This window comes from Ochotona princeps, chromosome X (genome assembly GCF_030435755.1).
Source record: "Ochotona princeps isolate mOchPri1 chromosome X, mOchPri1.hap1, whole genome shotgun sequence".
In the NCBI taxonomy this organism is placed as follows: Eukaryota; Metazoa; Chordata; class Mammalia; order Lagomorpha; family Ochotonidae; genus Ochotona; species Ochotona princeps.
The window spans coordinates 14,067,159-14,090,782 of record NC_080865.1 but is presented as its reverse complement, the minus strand read 5'-3'; the positions used below and the strand labels follow the sequence as shown (position 1 = coordinate 14,090,782).

The 23,624-nt window shown below is 38.7% G+C and overlaps 1 protein-coding gene across 7 annotated transcripts in view; it reads right to left on the bottom strand.

Annotated features, from left to right (window-relative positions):
- Nucleotides 1-23,624, bottom strand: part of CASK (calcium/calmodulin dependent serine protein kinase) — a 316,004-nt gene that overhangs the window by 53,938 nt on the left and 238,442 nt on the right. For all 7 annotated transcript variants that reach the window (XM_058658921.1, XM_058658923.1, XM_058658924.1 and 4 more), the window contains exon 11: nucleotides 18,018-18,139. In XM_058658921.1, the coding sequence (XP_058514904.1) occupies nucleotides 18,018-18,139 (122 nt within the window). The remainder of the gene's footprint in view (nucleotides 1-18,017; nucleotides 18,140-23,624) is intronic.

Genomic DNA, 23,624 nt, shown 5'->3' with positions numbered 1-23,624 from the left:
ACGTGAAAACTGTGTCTGGGTGTAGACCAGGTAGCGCTGGGCTGCAACAACCAACAACAAGAACCAGAATGGGTGTGGCTGGTTGAGCAAGGCCACTGTTCTTGCCAGGGCAGGAGGTGGACAAAGTCAGCCTGGGTCAATGATTCACTGGTGTGTGTGAGAACTGCCATTGGGAGCAGATTTGGGAGCTTGGGAAACGCCTCCATTGGGATGCAGCACCTGCAGGTGAGTGCAAGAATCAAGGCAAGGAGCAGCCCAGACCATGCCAGGTTACAGTACCTGATGGCATACATGTGGGTCAGGGCTGGGGACAGACCAGTCTGGGCCAGCACATAACATCCACCGGCAGATCTGAGAACCAGGGCAGGGGGCAGGAGAAGCCAGATCAGGCCGCAACAACAGCCAATTCACATTAAGTCTGGGACAGCAATCAGGCTGGGCTGGGATAAGTTGCAGCACCCACTACTAGGAGTTGGAACAGGGTGCAGACTAGAGTAGGCCAGGCTGCACAATTAGATTGCAGACGCTGAGATGAAGCAAGTCATGCCAGCCTGGACCCCGTGGGGATGGGATCGTGAGTCCCAAGGATGGGGGATCTGACAGGGCTCGGGTAGCTTGGCTCAGGTCCTGGGGTCCAACTGCATGGTGGAGGCTGGGTTTCTGAGCCTTGGGGATGGGGGAACTGGTGGGGCTTGGGTCACCTGGCCCAGATCCTGGGGCCTGCCTTTTAGGTGGGTGCCAGGTTCGTGAGCTCCAAGGGTGGGGGATCTGGCAGGACTTGGCTTGTCAAGCCCGGGTCCTGGGGCCTGCCTGTGAAGTGGGTGTTGGGTTCGTGAACCCTAGGGGCGGGGGATCCAGCAGGGCTTGGGTCTCATGGCCCAGGTCCTGGGGTCTGCCTATTAGGTGGGTGTTGGGTTCGTAAGCCCCAGGTGTGGAGGACCTAGGTGTGGATGGAATACCTGGCCTGGGTCCTTGGACTCGCCTGCAAGAACATGTCCTACTTGCAGTGGACACAGGCCCTGTTGTAAAAGCAGAATATGGCAGCTCATTTGGTGCTACAGCAGAAGAACTAACTGGACAACTACCCTAAACAAACGATGACAACAAAAAATCTCGGTGAATGGAGCCAATGGACATTGGGAGAGTGACATCATCCTTGGATCGGTGAAATTGGCAGCATTTCAGAACTATCCAAACCATGTGGACAGAACCCTCAGAATATGTACACATTGAGACTCTGGGTTGATATGAGGTGGCAGTTCCTCATTCCTGGGTACTGGGACGTGTGGAAAGTCATGAATGGTTTCCCCCTTTGTCCCTTCTCTTCCCCCAGAAACAAGAAGAAAGAGCAAATTTGGAAGCAATGAGTACACTCAATTTTCCCAAACCTCGATCCTTCCCACCATGATCCACCATATAATCATTATAAAAAATAAAATTTATATATAAAAAAAGAACATGTTGATTAAGTGCTTCTCTTTTACATGACTAGACTGTTGAGTTCTTTGACATTAGGTGTAAACACCTAGCATGGGGCTGATTACACAGATTTTTAGTGTTTCTTCTAGAGACATTAACAATAGGGAAAGCTGGTATAGTTTATCAGGCAACAACTATATCATACTGATATACTAATGGGGGAATTGGGTGTGGGGTACATGGAAAATCCTCGTAGTACTTCACAATTATTACTCTGTAATTGCAAAATTATTCCTAAATAAAACATTTATTTAAAACTATTTGAACTAGTATGTAGATTATGAAGGGACAGTTATAAAACAGCCAGAGTAACATAAAAATAAACATAACAAGACTACTTCTTTAGCTTGTTTCTTTAGAAACCAAATATCATTTTCCCTTGATTCTGCTTATGGAAGAAAAAAACTTTATCTCAAAATTAAGAAATACATTTTGATTATATATAGGTCTTTGAAAGTTTGTTTTAAAAATTTTATTACAGACAGCGCGCTCCTACCAACTGGCTCACTCTGGGAACATAATTCAGGTTTTTCACATGGTGACAGGAACTCGAGTACTTGAGCTATCACTCCTGCCTCCCAGGGTCTGCTCTAGGGGGAAGCTGAAGGCAGGAGCTAGAGCTGGGAGTTAATCCAGCTACTCTGATGGGGGACATGGATATCTTAACTTCTGGATTAAATGTCCCCACCCCCCCACAGATTATTTTCTTTGCAGCGAAGTCTAGAAGGTGACATGCTAACACACTGTGCTTTTCTTGAGCACCAGATCTCTGCTTGAACCACAATTTACTATCACACAAAACTTCATGTCAGCGATATACCTTTGGTAAATATTTGGGAGAAAAAAACTGTAGACAATGCAGCAAGGAAAAAATACAATGAACATGATTTGTATAGTATCAACCCGTCAATTGCAAGCCTTAGCATATTAAAGGACGTTAGGATACCAATCCTATCCTGGCCAGACAGGAAATATTTTAGGCTTGTGGTCCATTCCATCTTTGTCACAATCACTCAACTGCTGTGCTGTGCAGAGGCAGACATTAACAATCCATCAAAGAATGGGCATGGCCGTGTTCTGATGAAACCTTATTTACAAGCATAGGATTGCTGGCTGCTTTTGGCCTGAGGGCTGTAGCTCGCCAACCCTTGCTCTAGAAGCTTAAATTTGAGGTGGAATGGAATGACAAAATATATTTCCTTTTGGTATTTGTTTTCCTGAAATTTGAAGATAATCAAGCATACAAGGCAGCTTCAAAAAGTTCATACAAATTAGAAATAAAAGATATTTATAATTATTTTGTTGCCAAAATATTTGAAACCCAAGTGTCCTTCTTTCATAATATGCATTTTCTCATGAAAATTTTAAAGACTTTGCATTGTGCATGGATTTAAACTTTTTTTGGCATGAAAATAAACTTATTTTAAAATTTCACTTCCCATGAATTCTTTGAAATGTCCTTGGATTTGTAAAGTTGTGGTATGCTGCAGGGACGGAAGAATGTTAATAAATTTTCCCTAGAGGAAACCCAGAAATGAATCTACTACTGTTTGTTTTCTTTTTCTAATGGAACTAGTTATCCCAGCTTAGCACTTTTTATTAGTTCCCCCTCCTCCCCAGTGCCAAGGCATAACAAGGAAATGTGACCAGCTATTGGGGGAACAGACTGTCTCACATGGCATCGCCCACAGACAGGCCTGCCCTCTGCTAGTCTTTGGCCTCAGTTCAAATATAACCACACACAGCGGCACGGATGTGCTCTATCATTCTGCCTCAAGGATGTCAGCACAGTTTCATTTGGAGGTCACATTCTATTTTTTAAAATAGGTTGTGTTAAAGAAAGCAGAATAAAGCTGCTGGTGGAAATATTGCATTCAAATCTTCTGAGATTATACTTTCCAGCATAAATGTGAGAAAAATCAGCTAATCTGCCACTTTGTATATGCATGCATTCAAAGCATGAACTGTCACTTTTTATCAGATCATTATATCTCACTCACTAATGAGTTCTTAGTACCCAAACAGAAGCCTTTGTCTTGCTAACAGTTTCTTGTGCAATGTTTATCAAGATCAACGCTTAAATTGGAATAGATGGCAAGACATGGGCCATGCGTCTCACTAACTTACGCATAGAGAAACCCAAATCTAAGGACCAGAATTTATCAGTTCAGACAAAACTATAACTTTTGGTACTAGAGTTTAGGCCCAGGGCCAAATAATGAATGGGCCTAGAGGTTACACAGAACATTGAAGTTCATTAGCAACTACTATTTTATCACTTCACAGACTCTGAAGAAGCTTCCTGCTAGAGTAAATTAAAGTTTGAGAAAGTCAAATATTTAGCTACAAAGTATGCAGTGAAATGTGTTCGTGATCCTCCCCAAATTTGTAATAACCATATGTACAGGACACCAACAATAAGAACCGTGATGACTTGCTCTTATCAGAAACTCGTTTCAGTTTCCGTGAATTGCCTGTGAAGAAGGTGGCTGAAAAGGGCCAGAGTTCCTGAGCAAAATAATTACCTATATGCAACAGTATGTACATCTGATATCCACCAAAATATTAAGGAAAGGTGAATTACTACTATCTAGGGAACTGACATTCTACTACTGTATGAAAGCATATTTTCTGAAGTTAGAGATGGGAACAAGTGTTTTAGAGTTTGAAAAAGGATTTCTCCTGCTTAATTTCTATAAAAACTCATTTTTAGATAAAAGAATATGAACATTCCCTTTTAAAGATCTGCCTGCAGTTCGACTGGGGAGATCTCCAAAGAAACCTTGAGGTATTCCCAGACCAGATTCTTGTATGTTCTAGCAAGCACAGGGCCCGGCACAGTCCATCACTCCGATCAGCTGGTGGTTGCAATTGCTGGGTTGGTTCTGTTTTCAGTCCCGAGTTGCACTGTAACCAGTGGGTGTTGCAGTCCAGTCTGGTTCTGCCCAGCACATACTCGGCCCTTACATCAACCAATGGGAGCTGCAGCCTAGTTGGGGTGACCCACAATAACCCCCATCAGGCCCACCCCCTACCCTGGTTTGCCAGTATGTGTAGCAGTAGACCAGTCTGTCCCCCATCCCATTTGGCTCTTGTACTTGTCAGTGGGTATTAAAGCTTAGTTCCATCTAACCAACTCAACCATCCAGCCCTCACGGATGTTGTTGAGATCTCCCCAATCGAACTGCTGGACTCAGAACTCCAACCAGGAAAGGACAGAAGACAGAACAGGTCAATCATTCATTTCAGCTATATGTTGGCAGTGAAATATGTGGCAAACGGAGACTTTATGATGGACCATATCAATCAGTGGACGACCTCATCGAGCGAAACTGGCAGCGATTCATAACTGGAGAACTATTAAAACCACTTGAGCAAATATCTCAGAGTATGCCCCACATCCGGGACTTGGGGTGGGCGGGAAACCGGGTGGGGCTTCTCCCTCAATATCCCCCTTTACCTCAGATACATGATGGAAACAATATGGACATAATAGTATTACCCACTTCCCTATACCCCCTGAACCTTTTTTTTAAACCGCAATTAACTATATAAAGATTGTCAACAACAATACAATAAAATAAAATAAAATAAAAGAAGTGCCTGGATCATTAAACCTGACAGTTCAAATGTCAAGAACAATAGTATATCTAATAGCAATGTAAAGATTGTGCTATGGAAATGCAGGTATAAAAGAAACACTAAAGAATTTAAAACAGCCTTTTCAAAAGCTTCAGCAGTGGGCCTGGCACGACAGCCTAGAGGCTAAATCCTCACCTTGCACGTGCTGGGATCCTACACAGGCCCTGGTTCGTGTTCCCGCTGCTCCACTTCCCATCCAGCTCCCTGCTTGTGGCCTGGGAAAGCAGTCGAGGACAGCCCAAGTACTTGGGCCCTGCCACTCAAGTGGGAGACCTGGAAGAAGCTCCTGGCTTTGGACTGGCTCAGCTCTGGTCGTTGTAGCCATTTGGAGAGTGAACCAGTGGACAGAAAATCTTTCTGTCTCCCCTTCTCTCTATAAATCTGATTTATGAATAAATTCAAAAAAAAAGTTTGAACAGCTATAATTAAACTTTGGGAAGAATTTATATCCTGCCTACAGTACAAATCTGAGAATGATTATGCATCACTGGGATCTTACAAGTTGCATGAAGAAATCAAGATCATGCACGCCATCTTTCTTTTATGTGGTAAAAAAATGTATCTTAGATTTTCTTAAAAGTTTATATTAAATCAAATTGTTAAGCATCACTTTAATTTGTTTAAATAGGCAAGAAAGATACACATATCTTAATCACCCGGGAGACTCCATCAGCATGGAGATGATGTGTGTATTGTTCATTTAAGGATGTACTTTCATTTTCTTGAATCATTATCAGTACAATTTGTACTATGTACTAGCTTTCCTGTTAAAAGTTCTGAAAACATATAACTAGCCAAATTTTACAAATCTTAATCTGAACTTGTTTCTTATCTAGAAAAATATCAAATCCACGAATCTAGGGACTAAAAGCAGGAGAAGTCCCACCCTAGAATTTAGGTTTTCTCATGGGTAAGGGTTTAGGGTGGCTCATCATTATGGCCCAGTATATACTGCAGAACTCAAGTTAAAAACAGAGATATATGAGTTGGCATTGTGGAAACAGTATGGATATTTCTTTAAAAAATTAGAAACAGGCTTGTTACATGATCCAGTAATGCTACTACTGGGTAGCATGTAGCCAAAAGACTTGAACACAATGAATCAAAGAGATACCTGTGCTAACATGTTTACAGCAACTCAGTTCACAATAGCCAAAATTTGCAATCAATCAAAATGTCTTTCAAGAGATGAGTGGACAAAGAAATTGAAGCATATATACAGATGGAGTATTATTCAGCTACAAAAAGAATGAAATTCTATCATTTACAGCAAAAATGAACTCAACTGGGCCTGGCGGCGTGGCCTAGCGGCTAAAGTCCTCCCTTGAACACCCTGGGATCCCATATGGGCGCCGGTTCTAATCCCGGCAGCTCCACTTCCCATCCAGCTCCCTGCTTGTGGCCTGGGAAAGCAGTCGAGGACAGCCCAATGCATTGGGACACTGCACCCATGTGGGAGACCTGGAAGAGGTTCCTGGTTCCTGGCTTCGGATCGGCGCGCACCGTCCCATTGCGGCTCACTTGGGGAGTGAAACATCTGACGGAAGATCTTCCTCTCTGTCTCTCCTCCTCTCTGTATATCTGACTTTTTAATAAAAAATAAATAAATCTTTAAAAAAAATGAACTCAACTGAAATAAGCTGTATCTAATAAAAATTTAAAAAAAACGGGGGAGGAAGAATGGGGATGCGAAATCTCTGAACCTGTGGAATCATATCATTAAAAAAATCATATATGTGGGAGCTAAAATTTGAAAAACAAACAAAAAAGAAATGCCTGTGTGTATCAGTATTGTTGAAAATATGGTTCTGTTAAACTTTATTTTTAAAGGTTCACTGATTTTAATTGAAAGAGGTATACACACACACACACACACACACACACACACACAAACACACATACACACACAGAGCTCTTCTGTCTGCTGCTTCACTCCCCAAATGACCACAATGGCCGGATCTGAGCCAACCCAAAGCCATGAGACAGGAGCTTCTTCGAGGTTTCCCACATGTGTGCAGAGGTCCAAGGACTTGGATTATCCTCTGCTGTTTTCCTAGGCCATTAGCAGGGAGCCGGATCAGAAGTGGAGCAACCACAACTAAAACGGGTGTACACACAGGATGTTGGTGCTGCAGGTGAACTAGCCTGCTACACCACTGTGGTGGCTCCTAAATATGGTTAATATGTTTGTCAAGCCAGTGGTTAAGAATTTTATGGTATCATGGTTTAATGATTTGTGTTACATCAAAATTTACTGTATATGGGTGAAATGGTCATTTTTTCATCCAATTATTGTTTATAGCTGTGTGTAATTCTATAACTTAGGTCTTTTTGCTTTTTTACTTGTTAAATTTCTTGTTCAGTGAAGTATTAAGAATTTTACTGTGGTGTGAATGTAAAACATGTTATCTCAAAACCTAAAAAAGAAGGGAGCGGGAAGGAGGGTAAGAAGAGAGAGGGAAAGGAATATCGTGATGTTCTTAGGATTGCATCTGCAAATCACACAGAATGCTAAAACCTGATTAAAAATTAAAATGAAAATAGAAAAAATCATAAGACTAATTTCTAGTATTGTGGTGAATGTTAGCAAGAAAGTTTCTAGATTATTAGTTATCTAATTATGAAGGAAAATCACGCTGTTAAGTCTTTGGTAGCAATAAGAACGTAATGAACTTTGAGGTGGAGAAGTTTCTTCATGTCTTACTTGTTTTCTATTTCCTTTTTTTTTCTTTTAAAAATAAATGAGTTTTTTTTTTTTACTGAAGAAAGAACATTTCTAGAATATCATTTCTAGAGTTATATGTCCCGAGAAAGCTTTAGATTCCCAGCTTAGACAGTAAACAAGGTACAAAGTCAGTACATGAGCGCCAATTCAAAATTTTCTGAGAGAGTTGCAAAACATTTTGAATCTTGACAGCAAAGTTCTCCTAGGAGGTCCTTGTTTTGATCTAGGTTTTTATTTGAGTGTGTACAAGGTGTCTTTTGCTTTAATCTTATTTCAAACATTGTACTTATAGGGATTTATTTTTCAATCTGAGAAACTAAAACTCATTTGGCCATTTAGTTCAGTCTAAAAAGACTCAATCTCTGTTGCGGAAAGTAAGAGGACACCACAATGTCTGGCAGAAGTGGTTTTATGGGCTAATGTTTGCAGGGACACAAAGAGAACACAGTAGCTACGTTCTTGGACTATGAATGTGGCAGGCCATCCTAACAAGTATTCTTCGAGCAAACTACCTTACTTGTAGGGGGAAATCCCTCCTTTCCTTGAGGATAGAATAAAGAACCAGTGCTTGCTGCACTTGGAAGGCATGTTGAAAATTCCTTTGCCTTCTGGTAAAGTCACCTATGGTTCCATACAAAGAGAATGGCACTTGGTGGGTAGCTATGCACAAATTAATTGACTATTTTTGATTTTCTAGAGTAAATTTCTAACACTGATTTCCGAAGCAATTCATGGAAACAATATGGCAACTAGAGAGACTCTGATAACCAATAATACTTTCATGAAAATCACACATTCCCTTCACAAAGCTGTAGAACGTCATTGCTAACTTGGGATGCAGGAAGAACAATTGCATGGAGGCAGAACTAAGGCAGTATTCCCTGCTACTGGACAGTCTTATTCTGAAAATTTGATTTTTCCCATCTTATAACTTTTTAACAAACACTGATACTGGGTGGACAAACAAAATGTGATATGCATATACAACGGATTATTAAGTCACATAGCAGGAAGGAAATTTTGACATATGTTACAACATGGACAAACTATGAAGACATTATACCAAGGGAAATTTTAAGCCAGATCACCCCAATTTGGTAATGTATAATGCTTTCAAATATAAAAAGATAACACAGATTTCTTTCATAAGAGGTCTTTCATTAGTTAATAAAACAATTAGCAAGAAAAAAATCAATGTTTCTAAGTTAGTAGAGTTAATAGTAAGTTCTTGGGCACAAAGTTAAATGTTAATTGAGTGTAATGGCCTTGTGATGTGGCTTTTGGCAGTCTCTAGGGAAGACAATTTGGATTTGTTGTATTGATGTTGGGCCACATGGAAAATGCCAAGAGGAACTTCAACTGCTGTCACAGTGGAAGCCATGCATTACAAATGACATTATGTGACCCACAGTAGCCCCAAATCCACAACACACAAAAGGAGTTTTCAACTTAGAATAGCACAAAAAGGATGAAATGGGTTACTTTTAAAAAGAGGGAACATACTATTTCCTCTCTTCTTTTGTGCTTTAAAAAGCCTTGTTGAGATATCATTCATGAACCATAGACTTCATCTGTTGTAAGTACAGAGTTTGATGTTTAATAAATTTATACAGTTGTAAAAGCCATCTTTTCAATCAAGTTTTAGAACATTTATTTAATCTTTCGAAATTCCCTTGTGTCATATCTAACAACTCTTCACTTAACCCAACATAATGAAGATCTACCCCGTTGTTTTTTCTTAAAAGTCTTATAATTTTCAACTCTTACAAAGGGCTATATGATTTATTTTGAGGTCATTTTTGGCTATGTTACGGGACAAAGGTCTTAAGTTCATATCTTTGCATATGAATAATCAATTGGTTCAACACCATTTTTTTTTTAAACGCCATGTTGTTTTTCCCCATGTTGTTGCTTTAGTACTTCTGTTGAAAAACAACTGACTAAAATGTGATTCCTGTTTGGTCCACTGATCTATATGTCTATTCTTACACCTTCTACAATTTTGATCACTATAGTTTCACAGTAAGCTTTGATAGCAGTTGTCTGACTTCATTCTTCTGTTTTCAAAATTGAGTATTTCTATAGCAAATTTTAGGATCACTTTATCAACTTCTATAAACAAGTCCTCCTGGGATATTGCTAAGGGCTGCAACGAATCTATAGATCAATATGAAAAAAATTTGCCATCATAACACCATGAGCCCTCCAGCCCAGATCTTTACTTTCTTCCAGCAATATATGATAGTATTCAGTGTGCAAATTCCACTTCCTTTATTTCATTTATTCCCGTCGTATTATTTGTGATATATTTCTTCACTTTTAATTTCAAATTATTTGTTGCTCAATGTCAACATGTAGATATTTTATATCTATATGTCTTCTATTCTGTGGCCTTGCTGCATTTACCTATTCATTGCAGTGTATTTTTCGTAGATTCCTTAGGATTGTTATACATTTGAAATCATATTATCAGAGCATGCTTGCATTTCTTCCTTTTCAACCTTCATGCTTCGAATTTCTTCTCTCGTCTTACTGTACTAGTCAAGACTGCCAGCAAAATGTTGGGTATGGGTGGATAGTCCTTGTTTTGTTCAGGTGATGCAAGTTTTCTACTACTGTTTAAAAAATAATCACATGTTTAGTGTCTTCCCCCTTAAGCTACTGGTGCCTATATGAAGAAAGAAGAAAAGCTACTTTTGAAATACTTGTGACATAAATTTCTGGCTTTCAGGAATTTTGTGTCACACAGTATTTTTTCACTGACACTAATACCTCAACACATTCATGGAAACAGATACGGGATTTTCTACACTTGGATGAAAGACACCAAACCCAAAGTAAGCAGCAATGTCCTTCAACCAACAGTCCCAGGAAGCAAGTAGTGAAAAGACCACCACCGCCACTGGACAGGGGTCCACTACCCTGCTGGTTTCACACCAGCATTTGCCAAAGTTGACTCCAAATGAGGTGGGACCCAGAAAAGCTATCAGTGTCTTAGTCTCTGAAGGTCCCTAGACAGGATTTATTCCAGACATTTAAGCACAAATTGATAGGACTAAAAATTCATAGGAAATTTAGTTTTGGAATTTCCTGACTGGTAGGTAATCTCTGTAAAAAGCCAAACTTAACTTTATATTAACTTATTTCTCAGTTCTCAAATTGCTCAAAAACATTTTAGCAGATTGTGGTAGAATTTCCATTTTTTTCCCTTTAGGAAGCTGTTGAGTTCTAAAAATATGCTTTTTGAAATACGGCTCCTAACTTGATGTCATCTCAAAAAAGTAAAATAGTAAATTAAGAGTTGTAGTTTTCCACTCCTAACTGTAGACCAACTGAAGAAATTTTATTTATCTTTCTTTAAACAGTAAAAAGATAAAACGTCAGTCATAAAAGAGAGGAAGAATTACAAGTAGCAACTTATTTCTAATATAATATTTTATAATATCAGCCTATTATAAAAGTCCATTTATAACTTAATATCCTAAAGACTTCTAAACTAAGTTGCTACTTGCAGGCAGCTTTTTGTTTATTAATATAATCATTGGCTGGACTTTCTAGTAAAAATTTCCCTTAAAAACAATCTAATTATTATTATTACTCTTACTATTCTGGCAGTGTTTTTTTTTTTTCTTCAAATTTCTTTTTGTTTGTTTTCCGTTATTCAGTTTTGTAGGTGTAGGGCTTCCCCTATGTTTCCCTTTCTCTCCTTTCCTAGCTCTCCTTGCATTTCCCCCTCTATTTTATCATAGTATAGTCCTACAGCCGTAGTCACAGTTCCAACCTTCTGTTGTTCACATGTGTCATGACACTGCCGGTATAGGCAATGGTAGAAAATCCAAGTAGAGGCATCACTTTTATTCTGAAAACAGCAGTGCATAACAAAATGTGAGCAGCTGTTCAGAAGTATGACATACGGTGGGCGAATGCCTAAAACTGAGTTGCTAAAGTTTGGCAGAAAGGGAGAGAAATGTGTCATTTAACAATATTTTGTAACACTGTTGACCTAACAAGTAAACATTTATTCTGTAACAGGAAAATTTCTTTAAGAAATTAGGACTGAGTACTACCACTAGATAATACTTGCAAAAACCTGATTATGAAAAAAATGTTCATGTTTTCAATGCATCAAAAACTCATCAATTGACTGTCCAATGTATCATATATACAAATTCTACCTCTCTGATTCAAGATATCATTGAAAGACACAAACTGCACTTTGACATCAATTCTCAAGAAAGCCCAATCAATGACTGAGTGGGTAACCTTTTTATATCAGATTTGTGTAATTTGCACTTACATCTGAAGAGCAAACTCGGCATGAGACCAGTTTTTCCCATGCTCTACTGGTTTGAATAGTGCCCTCTCAAAAGTCATGTCCATCAGAATCTCAGATTTTGACCTTATTCACAAATGTCATTAACGGGAGGTCCATATTGTATTAGGGTGAGCTTACAATCCAATGACAGCTGTCCTTAGAAGAAGGCCATATGAAGCAAGAGACAGATTTATGCACAGAAAATGATGTATGGTGACTTAGGCAGAGACAGGAGTGATGGGTTTATAAGTCACAGAATGCCAGGTACTACAGGCAACCACCAGAAGCTGCAAGGGGCACGTTGAGGGCAATTCCTCCCTTGACCCTCCGGAGGGGGCATGTCCCTTCTGACACCTTGGCTTAGGACCTTCTGGCTTACACATCTGTGAGAGAACCAATTTCTGCTCTTTTAAATGATATAGTTTTGGTACTTCGTTTTTTTTGGGTGAACAATATTGAATCATTTCTTCAATTTATCAGATGCATCATTTTTTTATTAATTACATTGCATTAGGTGACACAGTTTCATAGGCTCTGGGATTTCCCTAACCCCTCCCCAAACCCTCCCCTAATGGTGGATTCCTCCACCTTGGTGCAGTAGTTTTGGTACTTTGTTATGGCAACCCTTGCAAATGAACAGAGGTGCCAAATTGTATTTTACTAAAAATCACCTATAGATTGTGTCTCCAACCCATCTCTAACTTTTAAATACAGACATACTAGGCTAAGCAGTTCCCTCTCATGCCTCTGTATTTCTGCATAAAGCAAGGGGCAGTGTATGTTTAGCAGGATGGAACTGACTGGGTACCAAATGTTTGGAGAACTCCAGACTTATTTCTAACTACAGATTCAACTACAATTCTGTGCTTCCACCAGCATTCAAATCCAGAAACATTTTCCTCTCAGTGGAATTTACTATTTTTCCCTTTGATGAAAACTGTTCCAAAAGAGCAGAAGCTGTGTTTCCTAGAAATAAAGTTACTTAGGTTTTTTTTTTTTTTTAATTTGAACTTGCTATGACTTTAAAGGCAAGTCTAGGAAAAATGATGACCTAGATGACTGATAATCTTCCTTAGTAGCTTTAAAGTAATACTCATTGTCTTTAACAGTTCAAAACATTACGGCTTCAAATTTGGCTTCTTAGAGAGTTACTGGATTAACAGGAATAACATTAATACACTAAAATACACAAAATGGCTCAGTAGGATTACATAAACCTAATAAATTCATGGTTCCTAAAAGGAATCAGTTTTGATTCTGCAAAATAATGCAAAACCAAGCACAGATGACAGGGCATCAGAAGGAAGAAAAATGAATGGTCAGTCTGAAGTTTCTCAAGAGTTAGTCACACTATATTTTTTACACATACATATCAAACATACTTATTAATTTTTTTCTAATGCTTACATTTCTCTATGTGGCAGTCACAAGCACAGTTAACTGATGATGTCATATTATCAGCATGTACCTTGTTGGGTATGACATGAAGGGTTAGCAAGCCCTGTTATGGGATGTAGAGTATGAAGGCATACTCTAACGATAGCTTATGCCATTCATAATTAAGCTTTCATTTAATGATGGCTTAGTTTGGAAATTCAGAATCACCTGCATCCAAACGATGCCCAGGTTTATGATCAGCCATATCAGGAGATTTCTAGGGCTCATGTGCAGCATGCCACTAAGGCTGGAAGACACTCTGTCCTTTTAATGGACATAGGTTATTTTCAGAGTAACACAGTTTGTTTTCAAATTGAGCAGGACTGATGGGGCACATGCTAATCATACAAGAATTCAAACAGAATTTAACAATGTTCTCCCTAAGATCGATGAACCTCTTCTGAAATTGTGACAATGTCTATCCAAGAGTGTAGTAGCTTTTCAAAACCAATGCTTTCAGTTAGCTCTAAGAATTCTGCTTGGGGAGAAGCTAACCAGCAGTCCAATTCAGTCTGCAACTCCAGTTTGTGCCTCAATGTCCAGTTCTCCCTGTACAAGCCAGCAATGCCCTTGTATCTTCTCCGCAGTCTCAAGTGCCTTGTGTTCAGACACCTTGTTGTCTTAAGAAAACCCCAACTCTGAAACCAATTTGGGTTTTCCTAAGGTCAGCAAATCTCCTCACCAATGACTTAACCACTGACTGCACTGAAATAAATAAAATTGCCACATACTGCTGTGGTGTCTTCCAAATTCCTCCTTAACCAGCTCTACTAAACAGTCTGACTTCTGTGGGGAATTCATAATTAGGAAGTTTCTGCATCCTGTGACTCAATGAGAATGAACAATAGATAAATATCAATGAACAGAAGTCAAATTCCAATTCAAATAATATATAACAATGATCATAAGATCAGGATAAAGGGGTGTTGCAACCTATCCACAAAGTAGAATGAATTTCAGGGTCTTTTTCGTACCCAAGAAAAATATTAATTATTTAAAATAAACGTAATCTGAAATGTGGGGAGGGGAATCCTAGACTATACAGACTTGTATGATAAATTTCAAAAATAGAAATTAAAAAATGTATTCTGAAATGTCCTCAACTTGTATTTTAAATTATGTAATGAGCCAGTTCATTATCTTCCTGAATATATTTCTTCACTCTATCTTTCCTGCTATCTTGCATCTAGGTAGGTATCTAACTAGTACTTGCCAATGGAGACTGGGCTAAAGTTGTAGAGCTCATTTCCAACCCTGACCCCACAAGACTTTCCATGTTCTCTTTTACCTGCTGGCTCAGTGGAAAGGATGCAGTGCAAGATTTCATGACACTGAGAGATAGCTGAGACACACAATGGAAGGGACCCAGGTCTCTGGGCGAATAGATCTCTGTTACCTATCTGCTGGACCATGACATGAGAAGGAAGTTAGCTTTTGTTCTGCTAAGCCACTCAAACTTTAGGATCATACATTAAGGCAATTAGCATCTCTCTCTCTCTCTCTCTCTCTCTCTCTCTCCCCCTCTCTCCCTCCCTCCCTCCCTCTCTCCCTCCCTCTCTCCCTCCCCAGTAAATAAAAAAGGTCTAATTGTGGAGACCAGTATCATAGCATAGCAGGCTGAGCCTCCACCTGTGGTGCCAGCATCCCACATGGGAGCCCCTTTGAGTCCAGGCTGCTCCACTTTCTATCCAGCTACCTACTAATGGCATGGGAAACAGTAGAGGATGGCCCAAATCCTTGCGCCCCTGTACCCACATGGGAGACCTTGAAGAATCTCCAGGCTCCTAGCTTTGGAGCAGCCCAGTTCTGGTCAAGTGGCCATATGTGGAGTGAGCCAGTGGAGGGAAGATCTCTCTGTTTTTCCTCTGACCGCCTCCCCTCCACCATAACTCTTTCAATTAAAAAAAAAAAACAACACAACTTCCTTTTTAAAAAAAAGTCAAACTATAAACACCGAGTAACTACTTTGGTTTGACCAATGTTATGAAAAGAAGCAATGGATTCAGTTTGGGAGATTCTGTCGAACAATAAACAGGTTTCTTCAGTTTAGGATATCCCAGAGTTGTCAATATTTTAATGTACATTGTGAACCTGTATAAAAGGTCCGAAGAACACAGTATTTCCTAAACTTAGTCAATAAATAGCCAATAAATTTAAAATCTACCACAGCATCCTTCTCATACCTACATACATTTCAATATACTAGAGCAAGGTTCCAACAGGGTATGTTCTGGGAAATTTTGCTTTAGTGTAACTTGTAACATAAGGTGGATTCATTCATTAGCACTAAACAATTTTATGCACCCCAAAGCAAACAATTTTGTTATTAAGGGAAGGTTTATTTAGCTATCTATTTTTGAAAAAGGCCAACATGTATTAATAGCATCAGAACCGCGCAGCAAGTTTTCATTGCTGAAGTGTACCCAGTTCTGTAAGAACAGTCCAGGATGCTGGACTTTCTACCATTGTCTATACAATGTCATGATACATGTAAATAACAGAATGATGGGCTGGTGGTTGCTGCTGAAAAACTTATACTATTTTAATAATAAAAGCAGTAGGAGATGGGGGATTGGGGAGGGTGGAAGGGGAAATTCTTAAGCCTCTGGAACTGTATCATAAAAAATAAAAATTAAAAATGAACATTATTTTACTTAAAATATGGCTTAAATGAAGGCAAACATAAATGAGAAATTTCTGTTCTGTCTTTGTATTCCAATTTGCAAGCAACACAGCCTGTTGTATTCAATGGTGGAATATACTTTTTTCTTTTTTAAAATTAATTTTATTTTTTAATAATGATTATATAGTGGATCATGGTGGGAGGGATTGAGGTTTGGGAAAATTGGGTGAACTTATTGCTTTCAAATTTGCTATTTCTTCTTATTGTTTCTGGGGGAAGAGAAGAGACAAAGGGGGAAACCACTCATGATTTCCCACATGTTCCAGTACCCAGGGATGAGGAACTGCCACCTCACATCAACCCAGAGTCTCAATGTGTACATATTCTGAGGGTTCTGTCCACATGGTTTGGATAGTTCTGAAATGCTGCCAATTTCACCGATCCAAGGATGATGTCACCCTCCCAATGTCCATTGGTTCCATTCACTGAGATTTTTTGTTGTCATCGTTTGTTTGGGGGTAGTTTTAGGGGAGAGATCGAATCCATGAAAACTCGGTAATGTCAAGTATGAAATGCATGTAAATGTAGTATATGGCCTAACATCTCATTTCTCTCTTCTTTAACTCACACTCCAGGCATAATACTTTAAGATAACATTTAAAGCAATAAAAATCGACTGTTGCTATCTATGGGACCTGTTGCTATTTGTAGATTCAACCACCTGTGGATTGAAAATACTTGAAAAAATTTTTGTTTATATGGAACACGTACAGATGTTTTTCTTGTCATTATTCCCTAAATAATACAGCACAACTATTTACATAGCAATTACACTGTCTTAGGGATTTAAGTGATCTAGGGATGCGTTAAAAACACAGGAAAGGACATGCCTAGGTTCAATGCAAATACTATGCCATTTGCTAAAAGGGACTTGAGTACCCACGGATTCTAGGGGCACTGGAATCATCTCCAGCAGGCATGCATGGCTCTAATCACTATGAAGATCAATGGATTCATCTAACAGAAATAAAGATACTTCAATAAATTAGGGTTGTACTCTACTCTTTCTAAAAACTCACTACTTGTGTGTATATATATCTACACACATATATATATTGTGTGTACACTACTTGTGTGTATATATATATATATACACACACATATATATATATACTCTCCCTGCCCCATGGTTGGTTAGGTTATATTGTGTTTGTACTATACATAAACTTTCTTTTTTTGTAGCTTGTACCTTTTTTTTTAAAGATTTATTTTATTTTTATTACAAAGTCAGATATACTGAGAGGAGGAGAGACAGAGAGGAAGTGGAGCTGCCGGGGTTAGAACCAGCGGCCATATGGGATCAAGGCGAGGACCTTAGCCACTAGGCCACGCTGCCGAGCCCTGTAGCTTGTACCTTTAAGGATCTTTTTCAAATATGCTTTTTAAGTTTACCAATGTAAAGAGCAGATTTTATGAGTTCCATAGATCTGATGCCAAGAATATGATACTTTCCTTCCTCCTTCCTCTCTTCCCTTTTTATTCTTTTCAATTATTTTCTTGGTGATATCATATTCTCAGTTTACTTTGTAATCACAGGATCCGTAGTCCTCTAAACAAAGAACTCCACAAGTACTTGAATCACAAATCTACAAATGGCTCATCTCCCATATATCTCACAAGGCTAAAGCAACTGTAAAAAGAGTTATGATAGACATCTGTGAATTCAGTTAAAGTAAAAAGGCAAAATATATTCTATTTATACATATAAAAAAAGAAGGCAGAAAAGACAGACTTACATCTAGTAGTGTGTGAAGATGCTGGTCCTGGAAAACACTGTGTAGAAAATCTAGGTCCTTTTCACTGCAGTCTGTGAGTGCGTGAATCTCTTCCAGGCTGTCCAGCACCTGTGAGACTGCTCCTAAGTGGGGGGCAAACAGAAAACAGCCAGTGCACAAAGTCAGCGTGAAACTAACCTTTGTGACTAAAATATTAACACTTAAGAGCAATGAACCGCCATCAGCATTTCAAAGGCTAATAATCTCTTCAATGGAGGGTAAACTTCACTGAGTTTCGTATCATGTAGGGACAGAACATTTTCAGAGAATTTAGGTTTGTAACAGTACATTTGTGTGTTGTTCATTAAAAAAAAAAACACTGAAGTTTGGATTGTTTGAATGAAGAAACTGAGCTCCTAGACGATCTGGGTGCTGCAAATTACACAGCAGGAAGAGAATATGGCACTCAGAACCCCAAGATGGATTTGAAACATTACAGAAACAACATAATGGCTTTTTAAAAATCGAATTGCATTCTACCAAGCACTGGACAGCCAACTGTAGAACTGGGGCAAACCTTCAATTGGGAGCTCCTGCTTCTTGAGAAAATGGTTTAGGATTTTGAAGGCTCAACCTTTAGTTAACAGAAATTTCGGTCCATTCCTATTTCTTTACATATAAGAGAATACAAGTTATTCTCATTCTATAGGGCCCATCTTATTTGGAAGACAAAGGCAAATAGAGTAGGCATGCTGAATAATACTTCCAAATTCCATGCTAAATTTAAAGGCTAGTCATTTTTGCAGTATATCACATATGAAAGTGCTGTCTTTTTGCTTGATTTTTTTTCCTGTAACTAGGAACCCTAGTAGTTACCAGCAGGGAAAGATACATGGAGAGCAGCAACAGAATCATTCCATATAGCTTTCAAGATATAATCAGTCTAATTTAGCCCAAAGAAAAGGCACTTATATGCACTCCACAAAAAGAGCCACAAGATGCTGGGCTATGGGACATACATGCATCCACCAGAGAAACTGAGAGTGAAGGGTCCCACTGAACATGTAAATTTTTGGATCAGTGAATCTCAACCAGGGGCAATTCTGCTCCCCAAAGGAACATTTCTTAATGTCTCCAGATATTTTTGTGTGTCACAACAGTAGCAGGAGGGTGACTATTGGCATCCAGTGAGTGGAGAATAAGGATGTTGCTGAGCATCCTACAATGCCCAGGATTGCATCCTTGTAAAAAATGATCCATTAAGGAACTCTATGTATAAAATCAACCTGAAGGAAAAATAGGGGAAGAAGATTCAAATGAGATTACTTATCATAAAAATGGAAAACAAATCCAGTAATTAAGACTTCAAAAATTGTAAGATATCTATGTAAGAGTAAATAACCAAATGTGCAATTGTTTTTGAAGAATTTTAAAAACATAGGGAACACAGAATGCAAAACAATATCAACTTTTATTCTTCATGCTACATATACACAAACTCAAGAAAAACAGTCTAAGATACACTAAAAAGGAAACAGTAGTTATTATTTTCCAATTTGCACTTCATTCTGCTTTTGTCTATATGTTCCCAGTTTTTTGTTACAATAGTTCCCCCCCCCCCCATAAGGGTAAAGAAAAGAAAAGTTATACAAGCTACCAACTTTTTCAGCTCTATTTAATTATGTTAAAGATTTGGAGCTTGAGCTACAAGTCATATAGCTATCCATGTAGAAATTGCTGTGATTACTTTAAAAAGTTCCTTTGGAACCAGCACAATGACTCAAATGGCTAATTCTCAGCCTGCAGTGCTTGCATTTCATATGGGTGCTTGGCTGGTGTCCTGCCTGCTCTACTTCCAGCTCCCTGCCTGTGGAATGGGAAAGCAGTGGAGGATGGCCCAAAGCCTTGGGATACTTTCTCTCTGTCTCACCTTCTCTCTGTAAACCTGCCTTTCCAACAAAAACTAAATAAATCTTTTAAAAAAACCATGATTTACTTATTTTGAAACAATTGCAGATTTACATGCAGTTATAAAAAAAAAAACCCACAACGATTTCATGTACCTTTTATCCAGTTTCCTTCAACAGTAACATCTTGCCAAATTGTAGTACAATATTCCAAACAGGATACTGATGTTGACACAGTTGAGCCACAGAATATTCCATTACCACAAGGATTCCCCATGCATGTGCCATTGCCCCTTTTGTAGCCATGCATTTCCTTCTCATCCTCCCCCCATCAGTTGGCCTGTGAACTCCCTAAGGTGTATCACCAGACACTTCCTGGGTTACTTACTGTGTATGCTTTTTGTTAAAGCTGTAAAGTCCTTAAGGCAAGTTTATACTTAAAATATGAAAAAAGTGTACACTGAATTCCTAAGTACTTGAAGCAGCCTTCAAAAAGAGTTAAGTGTGCTTTCTGCATGAATTTGAAGATGAGGAAAACACTTGTGCACTTTGACCCTCTTGGGTCAAACAATAACTAAAATATTTATCAAATTTCCCTGTTTTCTTGGCCAGGTGCTGGGGAGAAAACAGATGGGAATTCCCGGCTTCAAGCAAGGGGCTCTCAGGCTGGTGTTGTCTAGCAGGCATACCACACCCTGAAGTAAATAATAGGGAAGAGTAGTGACACGTAAATGGGCTGCCAAGAGAGGAGCTGGGTGGCTGCAGAGGGGCTGGGCAGACAAGAATTCACCACCCCCAAATAGTTAGGAACCTGTGCTGCTAGTTCGAGTGGATAAATGGCGTGCAGGCACAAAGGCATCTCCCGCCAGTACTTTCAGGAAGCAACACTCACAGTCTCAACAGGCTCAACCATGACTGTTCCGACTACTTGGGGAGTGAATCAGTGGATGGAACATCTTTTTCTCCGTCCCTCCTCCTCTCCATCAATTTGCCTTTCCAATGAAAATAAATCTATCTTAAAAAAAGAAAAAAACCCACCAAAACCTCCCTCTGGATAAACTTTTAACTACCCCGAAAGAAGTCAATCAACAAACAGGCCATGAGGTCACCTCAGAAGTTATGCCACACAATGGCTGGACTGTAGGCATTCTATTCGTTTCAATATTTTGGGCAGCACTTTGCAGAGTATTATGTTGAAAAAGATACTTGTTTGATTTTTTTTCCTGAGAGGTTCTGCAGAATGATCAGATTGAAAAACTTAGCCAGAAAATAATTGCTTTCATTTTATAGCATAAGATTTCCTTAAAGTCCTACTGAGAATCAATTTCATGCTTATACTTGTGTAACAGTTTATAATCTCCATAATATTTTTATTTTCGCTACCTTATATAACCCTACAATAATCCTGTCCAGCAGGCAAATATTTTTATATCTGACAAACTGGAAAACCAGTATGGTTAAACTGATCTGTCCAAGAGACACAGGCAATGAGCAGGAGTGTGAATCTTGGGCCTTGGGTCTCTGACTTCTAGTCCAGAGCTCCTACCACATATGGGATTCCTTTAAACATGTTTTACCCTCAGTAAAGCCCTGCAATAATTTGCAATTGGTAATGAGCTGATGGCCAATTTCTATTTTCTCTTTCATTTCAGTCTCGTCTACCTAAAAGGTGAATTCTAGCTCTTGGCTGTAACTTGCACACTGTACTAAAAGCACTCATGGTCTGACTCGTGTGGTAATCAAGGTGGCATCTAAAAATCAGGCTGATAATCATACCTTTTCACTTTGAATACTTCTACTTTTTCATAGAATATCACTGATATAAGCAGTTTTTTTTGTTATGAAATGAGTCAAACAAGCATAAATGTCAACTGCTTTAAAGTGTTTTCTAAGTTTACTTCCTTAAAGAGAAATATGCTTTAAAGGCCAAGAAAAGCTTTGGGTCTAGAACAATTTCATTACAAGAACGGAAAAAGTCTCATAAAAAAGTTGACTTAGGTATACCCTCTCTGGTCTGAAGACAGAGCCAGCAGAGTATCATCCCGATCAATTAAAAGCTCCAACATACCATCAGCAAAAATTTACATCATTATGGAATTCATTGACATAGTAATGAGTAACCACTAAGAAGCCGTTGAACTTGACTAGACAATAAGATGCTGGACTCTATGTTTGGTATATGCTTGCAATGGGGGAATCTCAACTGAACTTGAACTGTGGTTATGCAACAAGGTGGAGGAATCCACCATGGTGGGAGGGTTTGGGGAGGGGTGGGGAGAATCCCAGTACCTATGAAACTGTGTCACATAATACAATGTAATTAATGAATTTAAAATAAAATTAAAAAAAAAAAATTGAAGAGTGCAAAAAAAAAAAAAAAAAAAAAAAGTTGACTTAGTAAAAATATCCCAATAGGAGGACAGAAAAAAATAAACAGTAAAATGTTTAAGCTAAAAAGTTCTCAGTGTTAAAGGACACCGAATCTCTTAAATTTTTGCCTCTAGATTTTACTTTGAAAATTTTCAAAAACTTAGAAAGTTTGAAACAAATTACAAATCTACTGTCACAATCAGTTTGCTGTAGTTGTATTATCATACATTTATCTGTCTGTCCTTTCATTCATCAACTTAGCGGGGTTTTCATTCATTCCCAGTTAATGACAGAGCAGCTAACATCAGCACATTTCACCCCTGCACACTTTAGAAAGGATTTTAATAGTTTCTTTCTCCTTCTGGGGTAAAATTTTTGAAGAAAGACAAAAATCTTATATGTATTACTGGATAATTTTGATACAACCATATCTTTACTGCAGTAATTTCAAAAAAGATTCATCTGTATGTGTTTCTTAACTTACATGGCGAGCAATGAAAACCCTTATTACTGAGCAAATCCAGCATCTGAATCTAGTTTAACTTCTCCTGGAAAACAATCAACAACCTCTCTTTTATATCGTATTAATGATGCATCAACCCAGTACTACATTCCTATATATGTATTGTTATTATCTACTCAATCAAAGCCTGTTCTTGAAAGCAGGATGCTTAAAAAATAATTTGCTTTTACGTTACAATTCACAAATTTCACTGCATTTTTCCATCACACCCCCCCAAAAAAATTCTCTTCCCCCTCTGCTGACAATCTCTTCCCAGCTTCCCTATCTCCTGTTCAACAGTTTTTATTCCCACTGAACAAAGAAAATTCTGGTTATCAATTAACTTGTAAGTAATAACGGATTCTGTAATGCAAACTGTATTTTGGACTCAAGCATTTGTGCTATATCCAATTCAAAACTTACGTAAAAACTTATATACGGGGATGAATATTCTACATTCTTCATGTACAGAATTATGGTACAGACCTCTCAAATCTTACAGGTTAAAGGAAGCAAACTCTGTAGAATTATAGATTCTATGATTCTGCCATTATTTTTATTAATACAGTCTGTCTCCAGGGATAGGTGTTGTGGTGCAACACGTTAGGCTGGTACATGGGATACCATAGCCCATTTTGATGAAGCTGGTTTGAGCCCTGGCTACTCCTTATTTCCAATCCAGCTTCCTGCTAATGCACCTGGGAGGCAGCAGATGATGACCAAAGCATTTGAGTTCTTGCCACTCAAATGGGAAAACTGGATGGAGTTTTTGTTTGCTGCATTAGGCCTGGTCCAGTTCTAGCTGTTATGGGTATATGGGGAGTGAAGAGTCATTATTAAAGATTTTTC